Below are 12942 nucleotides of genomic sequence, written 5' to 3'. Positions count from 1 at the left end.
AAATCAGCTTCCTCTGTGCTGCTGTTGAAAGCTGACCTGAGACCAGGTGCGGTGGCTCGCGCCTGTAATCCCAGCATTTTAGGAGGCCGAGGCAGGCAGATCACCTGAGATCAGGAGCTCGAGATCAGCCTGGCCAACATGGTGAAACTCCGTCTCTACTAAAAATACAAAAAAAATGAACTGTGTCTGATGGCGCGCACCTGTAGTCCCAGCTAGTCTGGAGGCTGAGGCAGGAGAATCACTTGAACCCGGGAGGTGGAGGTTGCAATGAGCTGAGATTGCGCCATTGCACTGCAGCCTGGGCAACAAGAGTGAAACTCCATCTCAGAAACAAAAAAAAAGAAAAAGATGACCTGAGAGTTTGCATAGTGAGGTTTCCAGGTTGGGGATGAGCAGGCAAGAAGGGAAGGGAAGAGAAGGGAGACACCATGTGTTCCCATGACAAGAAATGTCTGGAGAAGAATCTGAAGTAGCCTTGTAATCAGATGACTTACTAAGAAAGTCTGCTGTCACATCCAAGCCGTCCCAATGACATTTACTGCTTTTACGTTTGTTAGACTCAATAAACTAGAGCGCTTTCAAAATTTGGTTCTTCAAGAATTGAGCAGTCTTAAGAAGGATATTCAGGCCCTGGAACACCTTGAGAAGGAGGTTCTGGTAAGTTTCTTTTGTTTGGAACATTTTCTGACTTCAGATCTTTCCCAGGGAAAAATAACACTAACTACTTAAACAAAACTTTTGTTCAATCTTAGGAATTCTGGGGGAAACAGTCTGCTGATCTGCAATCTTTCTGTGATCTGCAAGTGCTAAGGTACTTGGAAAGGTGTTCTTTCTAGCAGAATCTTGGTTGAAGTACGAGGTAATGCTTTAGCTGGAGAATGGGCAGTTGGTGACGGTGAAACTCCCATAACTAGCGAAATAGCTGCATCTTTTTGAACTGGCCGCTTCTGTGGCACCTCCCTGAGGATAGAGTGCGGCTAATGATACCAGTCGAGAAGCGTAAATCTTGAAAAGCCTAACATCCAAATTTCTGTGTTTTTTAAAAATGCCGATTGTTTTATTTTCAAGCAGTATTTTTAAAAATTAAAATGACTAGATTTTGAGAAAAATGTTTAGGCTTCTAAGTAAACAGTTTTCAGTTTCGTACAAATGTTCAGTTATATACAAAATTGTGCTTTTGATAGACTATATTCTATTTTACTCATTTACACATTTTTTTAAACAACAAATGGGTTGATCGTGCTATGACTCACTGGACTGTAATTTGTCAGTGCATCCTCTGGGGCTTCTCTTTCTATCCATTTGGGATATCGTCCCATGTTTCGGAGCCCAAAGAAGGGGAGAGTTGAGTCTGGACTCCTACTTCTCTACTTCTGCCCTGAGGGAAAATTCTAGTGTTCTCTTCCCATTAGAATAATCAAAAGGAATCCCCATATAAACTTATAATAGTTAAAGCTTTATCTTCCAATTGAGAATCAACTGCTTTCACAGAAATTTAAGGCACGTGGTTTTAGGAAGGATATTCTTCTGGTCATGCATATATTTCAAAGCAAAAAAAAAAAATCTTTTAAAATTTGCGTTATCTATCCTGCCTTTTACTCCAGTTAACACAGTTAATGATAATGACTGTATGAACCATTCCCACAATCCCTCACACACCGTCTCCCTCCGTGTTGCATTATGTATAGTTAAAGGTGCTGACACCTTTTAAACCGTCTTCTCTTAATACCCATGTTTGGGAGTGAGTGGTTCTCCAAGGTCGTGGAATCAGGACCTCTTTACATATTTAACATTTACTAAGGATTCCCAAAGAGCTTCTGCTTATGTGGGTTCTCTCTGTGAATAGTTTTCATATTAAAAATTGAGACAGATTTTTAAAAATACACTTATTTTAAAATAACAATAAACCTTTTCGTGTTGATATAAATAACAGATTTTTGTGAAAAATAACTAGACTTTTCAGAACAGGAAGCATGTGGGAAGAATAGCATTGCTTCATGTTTTTGCAAATCTTTTTAATGTCTGGCTTAATAGAAGCCGGCTGGATTCTCGTATCTGTTTCTGAGTTTAATCTGTTGTGAGTCATGTAGCCTTTGGGAAATTCCCCTGGACATTTTTGAGGGAGTAAGAATTTAAAAAAACAAATAATGTCTTAATATTATTATTATTATTATTACTAAAATAATTTTGACTTCACAGAACCTTTGGTTTCTTAGGGGTTCCCCAGACACGCTTTGAGAACAGCTGATAAAAAGCCACACTGTGTTAAGCACTAGAGAAGATTGTATCCCCTAGTCTTCTGAAACCTGGGGGATTCATTTATTTTGACTAAATCCCCAATTTTAGGCAACTTTCTCTTCAAATATTGTAAGATATTAATTACTATTTGCATTCATCTCTCTTTGATAACAGGTCCCTGTGTGAACTTAAATGCCTTAAAAACAACCATCTCCTAAATATACCTCCCTTGGGGTTTTACGTTTGTTCTTTTCTCTTCCAAACACCAAGAAAACTGTCCTCTGGCTTGCCAGTGAGGGATGATGGTGATTCTCTTAGCTCACACTGAGTGCTTATGGGTGCCTGGCCCTGGGCTGAGTGCTTGATGTGCAAGGGCCTTATAAGAAGTTAGTCAGCCTTATTCAAGGTCAAACAGGTATCCCTTGTCTGTCCTTGTCTTATGTTTTCATGTCAGTGATGGCCTATGTGTTTTGTTAAAGAAATGAAAAGAATATCCCTCAGACTGGATTATTTCGGCCCCTAGCTTAGAACTCCAAGGAGTTAGGGATTCAGTGCTTTGACAGTGCCCATGAAATACCTCTGGGTATGTTGTGGGCCAGTGGTACTGACAGAGAGAATGCATAAAATGGAATCAAATGAACATGTTAATCTCTATGTTAATATCCTTGGTTGTTGGTCTCTATAATTAAGTAATATAATGGTCTGTGAAATAACTCTGATATGCGGATGTATCTAGATGTATGTTCTTGTTTTTAAATTGCCTAATGTGAATGTAATAAGAGATGAACCAATTTCTTCTAGGTTCAAATCAACTCAGACTTCGTAAGAAAGCCAAAGCCTGGTTTTGTGATTGCAGCCCTCAGGTAGGTGCAAAGATTTGCATTGTTCAGTGGATGTGAATTGGGGTCAGGGCAGGGGACAAGCTCTAAAAGATACTGTAACGCTTTGTTTATAGGGCATCTCTGCAGGGGAGCTTTTCCTTTACAGCAATTTCTCCCATCTTAGAAACTATCCTTTTGGGTCTGGGTCATTCCTTCAGTAAGTGTTTATAACTGAATGCTTACCCTGCATCAATTACTATGATGGACATAGAGATACAGGTTGAGCATCCCTCATCCAAAATGCGTGAGACCAGAAGTGTTTCGGATTTCAGATGTTTTTGGATTCTGGAATATTTGCAGAATATGTACTGGTTGAGCATCCTTAATCCAAACATCTGAAATTCACAATGCTCCAGTGAACATTTCTTTGACATTGACATTTAAAAAATTTTGGATTATGGAGCATTTTGGATATCAGATTTTCAGGTTAGGTATATTCAGCCTGTTCAGTGGTTAACACACAAACGTGTTTAATGGAGGCAACCCATTAAAAGATACATTTTTTGAAGGAAGATAGAAAAGTGGCAAGTAAACAAAATGATGACAACAAGTGCTTTGAGGGATATTAACAAGGTGCTTTGGCAGAGAGCAGTGGTATGAAGTGTCAACTTAAGATAGGTTGCTCATCAAAGGTCTCTCTGAGGAAATGACATTTAAGATGAGGTTTCAAGAATAAGAAGAAACTAGACTTGTGGTTTAAAGTAACAGGGTCAGGTGGGGTCATCTTTGAGAAACAGTAAGGGAGGCAGTTATTTGAAGTGAAGTTGGGAGCATGGTAAACTCTCAATGAGGTAAGGCTTCATGGTCCATGTTGAGGAGTTTGAACTTTATACTAAGGATTAGAGAAAATATATGTGGTTTTTGGTGAAGGTATTGGTGATCCTAACCTGGGAATAGATTAGGATAATATAATCTGATTTATATTTTAAGAAAATTACTCTAGATGCTATGTTAAGAATTGATGGGAGGAATGAAGACTGGAAGAGGAGAGTCTAACCAGAAGTCTTTTTGTGTCCAAGATAGTGATTCTAAGCAGGAGGATAGCAGTGGAGGTGGTGAGAAATAGAGAGATTTCAGATATATTTTGGAGCTAGAGTTAATAAATTGCTGATAGCTGGAAGCAGTAGGTAAAGGAAGAAGAATGAAGTCAGTCTTCTAGGTTTTTGTCTTTTGCAATGAGAAGGATGGTGTTGCCAGTTAGATAAGGAAGACTTAGGGTGGGAGGAATATGTGGCTCAAGCAGGAACTACAGTTTATTTAACATTTTAACTTGCAGATGTCTGTGCACATCCAAGTCTTGATGAGAACCCGGAGTAACTGGGCAATTTTCCAGGAAAATACAGTTTAACAAAATGAACTTCTAAATAGATGGGACACCTTAGCAGAAAAATCTTCATAGAAGAGAGAGACAAAGTTGTCAAGGAAGTACCCTATAAATATGTGTAGGATCCAGATTATATCACAGAGGAATTCTACTAGTTTTTTAAAGGAAGGATAATGTTAGTGCTGCTCAAACCATTCTAGCACATAGGAGATTAAAAATTTCCTAATTTTAACATAAATCTTGCATTACAATGTCAAAATGCGACAAAAATTGCAAAGAGAGGTACAGAACAATCTCACTTAAAATAACCACTCTAGGCTGGGCATGTTGTCTCATACCTATTAATCCCAGCACTTTGGGAGGCTGAGGCGGGTGGATCACCTAAGATCAGGAGTTTGAGACCAGCCTGGCCAACATGGTGAAACCTCATCTCTACTAAAAATACAAAAATTAGCTGGGCATGGTGATGGGAATCTGTTATCCCAGCTACTTGGGAGGCTGAGGCAGGAGAATTGCTTGAACCCGTGAGGCAGAGGTTGCAGTGAGCTGAAATCATGCCACTGCACTCCAGACTGGGCAACAGAGCAATACTCCGTCTCAATAATAATAACAACAACAACAACAACAATAATGACAACAACAACCACCACACCAAAATTCTAAATAAAGTGTTGGCAAACAGAATTTAGCAGCATATTGTCATGAACAAATGAGATTTATTCCAGGAACGCAAAGATGGTTTGATATTAGGGAATATACTAATACATTAATTACCAATAGATCTAGGGAGAAAAATCATTATGATTATCTTTATTTCCAAAAGCATTTGAAAATTCTACATCTGTTTTTGAATTTGCATAAAACCTAATAAAATAGTAGTGACTGGTTACTCTGTAGTATGATAAATCTCAGCTCAAAAGCCAGTATTTTGCTTAATCGTGAAATTCTAAATGCATTATCACTAAAATCAGGACCAATGAATGGGAGATGGAATAACATAAAGGTGTCCATTCTGCCTACATTAGTAAAGGAATTAAATCTACCACTCTCAAAGCCCCAGCAGGGTTATTTTTTGAAACTTGACCAGCTGATTCTAATGTATAAGGACAAGGAGAGGGGAAAAAGTAGACAGAACATGATTGAAAAACAAATTAGAAAAAAGAGTACTGGTACAAATCCAAAGCAATTAGAAGGGAGTTAATAATGAGTTTCAAATCCGAAATAAACAAAATGGAAACCATAGGGGAAGGAGTAAAACCAAACCTGGTTCTTTAGAAAGACTAAATGCATTAAACAAACTTCCACTTCAGACTGATCAAGAAAATAAAATGATAGAGAAGGCACAATTGAAATTTTGAATGAAATGTAGAAATAAACAATTCATAGAGGCCTTAAAAAGCATAGGAATATATTAGAAACAGCAATATGTCAATAAACTTGAAAACTTAGATGAAATGAATAATTTCCTAGATGAATATGAATGAAATGTAGAAATAACCAATGTAGAAATGACCAATTAATAGAGGCCTTAGAAAGCAAAAGAATATATTAGAAACAGCAATATGTCAACAAATTTGAAAACTTAGATGAAATGAACAATTTCCTAGATGAATATGTATTACCTAGAATCATAACTAAAGAAATTAAATTGATAGTATAAAAAGCCCATCCTTAATTTATAAAAAAAAAACATCAGGTCCTGATATTTTTAATATAAGTTTTATCAAATTTATAGGGAATAAGTAATCCATAAACAAATGACTCCAAGGAAGAGGGGGAAAAGGAAAGCTTCCCAGTTTATTTTAGGAAGTTTCTATAACCTTGATACCAAAACAGGGCAAGGACAATCATGAGAAGAAAATTATAGATCAGTCTCAAATGAACATAAATACAAAAATGCTAAAAATTTAGCAAACATACTCCACCAGTATTATGTGTATGGGTGGAGGGTGTGTGTGTGTGTGTGTGTGTGTGTATGTGTGTGTATTGAGGAGAAAAAAAGAAAAGCCATTAGAAGTAGATGGATATCATACATGCAAGGATGGTTTAACATTTAAGAATCTATTAATTTATTTTTACCTGATCAATAGAATAACCACATACTTATTCTAGTAAATTCAGAAAACACATTTGATAAAAATTCAGCACCCATTCATGAGTAAAATCCAACCAATAAACAATAAGACTCTTAAAAAACTAGGGATACAATGTCTGCAGCAACACTGAACTTAATGGAGAAACATTTAAAATCATTAACAATAATTTCTGTTCTTTCTTCCTAGTTAGTGTACTGCTGATTCTAGTAATTTCTGGTTAGCCTTAAGTGTCCTTTTGAGGTTTGTAATGAGCTTTCTTGCATGATTTTTCTCCAGCAAAATTCTGCTCAGATTCAGGTGTAAAGAAAGTTAGAGAGAAGGCTTCATCTAGGGGAGTGGTTTTGCCAGAATCCAGAGGCAGTCTCAGTCCAAGAAATTGAGGTGTTTGCTCAGGAGTTGTTAGAGTGATGCACCTTAAGCCTGACTGGGAAGGAGAAATTGAAGCCAGTTCCTTTGATGGACCAGTTAGATAAAGTAATGGGTTCAACGGATGGGCATTTCCTGTGGATAAAATTGTCCAGGTAAGCAAGGAGAACAAGTGATGGCGAAAGGCCTGGAAGATGTGGTCAGAATGTGGGATGTTGAGAATCAAGACATCTGTGATGATAACAGGTTGGAGTGCACATAGCTGTGGTGGCACTGAAGAAACTACTAGAAGAAGGAGGGACTTGAAGAACCAAGAAGCCGGAGCTTGAAAACAGATGCTTCGTGATAGTGTTGTAATTACTGCTAAGCTGATAGGAACCAGGGCCCAGTGGACAAAGGGGCCAGGAGGTTGATAGTAGAATGCAGATGGATGACAAACATCAGCAGGGAGGTGTCTATGAGAGTCAGAGTCATGCCTGTGTGCAGCAGTGGGGAGCAAGGAGAACGCTACCCCTCTGCCTGGCCAGGAAGTCACGGGATTTCAGAGGAAAAAAAGCTTTCAATTGAGTCAGGGTGTCGGGGGAGGTGGTACCTTCAGAAACCAGCCATGTTTTAGTTAGAGGAAAGGAAATATTTTCTTCTAGAAGAGGCTAAGGATATTCGTTTGCTGCTGGCAGATTGAATTGTAGGGGCAGGAGAGGAAGACCTCAGGGAGTGGGGAAGGCAGGGAAGAGCAGTAGATGGACTGGGGTCCAGAAGGAGATGTACACACAGCATCAGGTGAGGATGTGGGGGTTGATGACCATCTTTCAGCAGCTACTAAAGCAAGGGGATTTGAGACCAATGGAACTGACTCTGAGCTTTTCAAAGGAGGAAGCTTATAGTTATCTCTGAGAGCCCTGTGTTTTGCTGAATGGTCCTTCAGCTGATGGTGCTCCTGCTTCGTGAATTTTCTGGCAGAGTCATGGAGGATCACAGAGTAAATAAGTATGGAATGTGTGAGACAACCACCAACTATTCTGTTCTTGGATGCAGTCTCTTTAAGGATAGCAACCCTCCCACCCAGCTGGATTCTTTGAATATTATTTTGTTCATTCTCACAGCTTTTACTAATATGGCTTTTTATACAGATATCCACTTGGGGATTTTCTGTAATTTAGAGGTCTAAAGTAGATTTTGTAAGCAGACCATATCCAAGTATATTTTTATAAGGATGTAATTCTATTTAACTTGAAAGTATAGTAATTATTTTTGCAAAACTTGTATTTAGTTTAATTTTAACTTGAGAGTAAATAGAGTAGGTGATTTTTTTAAAAAAACTGTTTTCATGTCCAAGACTGTGCTTTATTATTTTTGACCTGATAATTCCACTTCTAGGAAATTATCTTAAAGATGAAATTGGACAAGTGCAAAGATACGTGCGATAATATATATTATTACAAACTTGATCGTAATAGGGAGATAATGGAAAGTGCCTAGATGCCCAGTCGTATGATATGCCATGTAGCCATTACAAAGAAAGATTTAGATGATATTAATTGACTTGAGAAGATGTTTAACAGTAAGTGAAAAGTCGCAAAGAAGCATATATAACATGATCCCACTTGTATGAAATGTTATATGAGTATGCGCCTGCTCATTACTCAATAAACAACTAAGTCTTTTAGGTGCCAGGGACTGTCTTAGATGCTGGGGTAGAACGATATCCACAGGATCCCTGACCTCAGTTCTATAGGATTAAGTGGTGGTAATAAAGGAAACAGATGAGGATTCATACCTGTGCTAAGAAGGAAAATACTGTGGATAAGAGAGAGACTCACAGCGTGGAAGGAGGAAAGGCCAAGTGAAACCTCTCTAAGGATGTGACATTTGAGCTGAAATCTGAAGGTTGAGATGGAGCCAGCAGCTTCTGAGGAAGTCCATTTCAGAAGGAATGGCCCAGGCAGATGTTCTGAGATTAAGTATATTAATATACTTAGTATATTCTAAGAATTTAGGGAGGGCCGCAATAGAAGAAGCAAGGGCAGAATACGTAAGATGAAGTTAGGAAGGGTGTGGGTGGGGATGGTGGGGGTGACCCAGGACCTTACAGGCCATGGTAAGGAGTTTGGATTTTATTCCAATTGCAATGAATGGGTAGTAGTGAAAGGACTATTTTCGAAGGCATGTATGTTTCGGGGTGGAGAATTGGATGATATGGGCAGTAGAGAAGGATCTGGAAGGATTGCTGATGGCTTGGATGTGATAGGTGGGAAAAGGCAGGATCAAGGGCAGCTTCTAGGTTTGGGGCTTAAGCAGCTGGGTGGAAACCGGTGTCACTTAAGGAGGTGGGGAAGATTGGGAAAGGACCAGTTGATTGGCCAGGGGAGGATAAGGATGGATATGCATCTCACATTCAGGACATGCATTCCATATGTGATCTCAGCATCTGAATGGCATTGTCATGTGGGTAACTGAATATCTGAGACTGAAGCTCACAGCTGGGGGCTGAACGTAGACTGGATGAATTGACTGAGGGACTCAGTATAGAGAGGCAGCCCAGGACAACATTCTTGGGCTACTCCAATGTGTTGAAGTCAGGTAGAGGAGATGAAGCCAGCAAGAGGATGAGAAGGAGTGACGAATGAGATAATCGGACTATCACCCCACTAGATCTTTTGGCTAAGATCAAGTGCAGAGATAACCCAACAGGGGGAGGGCGGTTATGGAGGATGAGAGTTTGCATTTATTTATGTACTTGGATGCGAAGTAAGAGGTCTAGATTCTAAATGGATGTTGTAGAAATGTCAGCTGAGTTTATTTCTGTGTGGTGATATTTAAAGTAAATTTAATTTCTATCTTAGGTCGTTCTGTGTTTTTACAACTTACTGAAAGATAGGGGGTCGGGCACGGTGGCTCATGCCTGTAATCCCAGCACTTTGGGAGGCCGAGGAGGGCAGATCACGAGGTTAGGAGATGGAGACCGTCCTGGCTAAAATGGTGAAACCCCATCTCTACTAAAAATACAAAAAATTAGCCGAGTGTGGTGGCATGAGGCTGTATTCCAAGCTACTCGGGAGGCTGAAGCAGGAGAATCGTTTGAACCGAAGAGGTGGAGGTTGCAGTGAGCTGAGATTGTGCCACTGCATTCCAGCCTGGGCAACAGAGCGAGACTCTGTCTCAAAAAAAAAAAAAAAAAAAGAAAAAAAGAAAAAAAAAGACAGATAGGAGTTACTTTTGTGTAATAAACAACATAGAAGTTTATAAAGAGTTACATTTTCTTGTTCTCCCCAGCCTTTCCTCTTATCCATGATCCAGAGATAAACATTTCTTGATAGTTGGGAGAATATTCTTCCAAAGATTTATTCTGATGCTTACACCAGAATATATACAAATATTTACACATGTGTACGTATATATGTTTTTGATTTTGTTTTTGAGATGGAGTTTTGCTCTTGTTGCCCAGGCTGGGGTACAACGGCAGGATCTCAGCTCACGGCAACCTCCTCCTCTGAGGTTCAAACGATTCTCCTGCCTCAGCCTCCCGAGTGGCTGGGATTACAGGTGCCTCCCACCACACCCAGCTAATTTTTTTTTTTGTATTTTTAGTAGAGACAGTGTTTTGCCATGTTGGCCAGGTTGGTCTCGAACTCCTGACCTCAGGTGATCCACCCACCTTGGCCTCCCAAAGTGTTGGGATTACAGGCGTGGGCCACTGCGTCCAGCCTGTAAATATATTTTAATGATATACTAAATATATATTATTCGTTCATTCAGCAATAAAAATAGGACTTGCCTCTTAGGCAGCAATATAGATCTTATTTTTTAATAACTGCAAAATAGTTTATAAACATGCTATAACTTAAATATCCTTTTCCCTATGAGCGACATCCAGGTTATTTTTAATTATGATTAAAAAAATTTGTAGTGAGTATCTTTGTACACATATCTTGAATTACTTACATTATTGAGGGAAAAAAATACTGTTTTCTTTTGAGGACATAGCAATAGCAACAAATCTCCAAATCAAAATAGGACTAAAAGAGGATATTAAAAAAGACTAATCTGCTCTAAAAATATTGGAATAATTCCCAGCTCCAATAGAGAATTGGATTAAATGTGAACTAAATGTGCGTGTTGCATTTGGTCACAAGTAACAGAAATTGGACTCTGGCAGCTAAACCAAGTAGGGCTTTTATTTTTTCCCCTGTGAAGAGCAGCAACGTAGTCCAGGGCCAGTGGCACAGCAGCTTTAAGTAGTTATTAGGGACCTGGGCTCTTTGAGCTTTTTGCTTTACCATTCTTTATGTGACTTGGGAATTTTATAATCACGGCGTGGCTGTTGAGCCTCTAGGTATCTTTTCTACACCCCAGGCAGGAAGAAGGAGTTGAGTAAAACTAAAAGGTAAAAGATGTGTGCCAACGCCCTCCCCTCTTTCGTTTTTTATTCATTTAGTCTATTTTGAGATGAGGCCTTGCTGTGTTGCCCAGGCTGGTCTTGAACTCCTGGGCTCAACTTATCCTCCTGTCTCAGCCTCCCAAAATGCTGGGATTATAAGCGTCTGCCACCATGCCCAGCTTCCTCCCTACTTTTTAAAATCAGGGAAGCAGTTTTCCTGGAAGCCCAAGCTGATAGATTTTTGTCTGCATCACAGTGACCAGAACTAGGTCACAGGGCTCACTCTAGTTGCAGGGGAATCTGGAGAGGTGAAAATTTGCCTGAGTGTGTCACAGCACTCCCCAAAAGTGAGGGCCTCTGTTTTTAAGGAAACGGGGGAGAATAGGTGTTGGATAGGTAACTAGTCATATCTGTGATGCCTGAATTAAATTACACATGCTGCACACAGAAAAAAATAGAGAAATAACTTACGTCGCACAGGTGATTCTGCCATTCTTCTCAATAGGCATGTGCCCTGGAGTTTGGGTGGGATGGGAGAATCTGTTCCCTCGGTTGATACCAGCTCCTACCAACCTCTTACTTATGAGTATCTAATTGGGCTAATAGGGCATGGTTGCTCACGCCTGTAATCCCAGCACTTTGGGAGGCCGTGGTGGGCGGATCACCTGAGGTGAGGAGTTTGAGACCAGCCTGGCCAATGTGGCGAAACCCTGTCTCTACTAAAAATACAAAAATTAGCTGGGCGTGATGGTGCATGCCTGTAATCCCAGCTACTCAGGAGGCTGAGGCAGGAGAATTGCTTGAACCAGGAGGTAGAGGTTGCAGTAAGCCAAGATCATGCCACTGCACTCCAGCCTTGCGACAGAGTGAGACTCCATCTCAAAATAATAATAATAATAATAACAATAGGGCTGATTGCCATTCTGTTTATTAACAACATACAGTTTTCCTAGTGTGGCCCTTAAAGCCAGGCCACCCACTTCATCTGATGCTATAACGGAGAAAGAGCCGTCTTATCTCCAACATCCAACAAAATCTCCTGTTATGTTAAACTGTTGAGAGACGGCATGTACATCTTCAGAGTGGCATGTATTGAAGAGGTTTCTGAGGATAACCAGGCAGTCTCTGCCAAGGACACTGACATGAGCTTTTGACGAACATGTAAGATGCTTCACTGAATACCTGAGTTAGTGAGATGTAGCGAATAAAAAGGAGTGATGCTCATATTGGCTCACAGGGTTCTTAGGGACTAAGAGGAGGACACTTTGGCCTTGACTAATTACTGCTCTCCTTTTCCTTTTCTGCCAGCCTGGGCTGCCTGAAGACGAAGATAAAGAGCAAGGTTACTGCGGGCTCAGGCCGCGTTAGCCAGACTTCCGTGCTCTGTATGCATTCAGTTTCCCCCCCTTCAAACAGCATTCCTGGGAACTGCTGAGTTCAGACAGAATATATGTTGGTAGTTTGCAATTGAGTTATCTATTTGTTCATAAAAATTAACCTTTCTTATTAAAATTTGGTCAGATAGTGTTAACAGAAAGTTCAGGATGTTAAACAACTTGGAGTGGTGTTGCTTTTTTTTTATAATTTTAAAAGTAAAATGGACTTTTTTTGTTGGAGAAATGTCTTCAAGTTTTGTGTAAATAAAACACCTTAGCAGCA

At 39.7% G+C, this 12942-nt stretch overlaps 1 protein-coding gene and 1 long non-coding RNA gene across 2 annotated transcripts in view; both read left to right on the top strand.

The window, feature by feature from the left end:
* The window catches only part of SYCP2L (synaptonemal complex protein 2 like), a 68002-nt gene extending 65578 nt beyond the window's left edge, over positions 1 to 2424 (top strand). The window contains exons 24-25 of the mRNA XM_078001062.1: positions 558 to 657; positions 2413 to 2424. Coding sequence (XP_077857188.1) covers positions 558 to 657; positions 2413 to 2424 — 112 coding nt within the window. The remainder of the gene's footprint in view (positions 1 to 557; positions 658 to 2412) is intronic.
* A 504-nt stretch (positions 2425 to 2928) lies between these two features.
* Positions 2929 to 12942, top strand: LOC144340572 (uncharacterized). Its single transcript, XR_013416823.1, has 2 exons — positions 2929 to 3101; positions 12592 to 12942. It is a non-coding gene; the product is annotated as an uncharacterized LOC144340572 (long non-coding RNA).

Source organism: Macaca mulatta, chromosome 4 (assembly GCF_049350105.2).
Source record: "Macaca mulatta isolate MMU2019108-1 chromosome 4, T2T-MMU8v2.0, whole genome shotgun sequence".
In the NCBI taxonomy this organism is placed as follows: domain Eukaryota; kingdom Metazoa; phylum Chordata; class Mammalia; order Primates; family Cercopithecidae; genus Macaca; species Macaca mulatta.
This window is presented reverse-complemented; position numbering and strand designations above follow the sequence as displayed.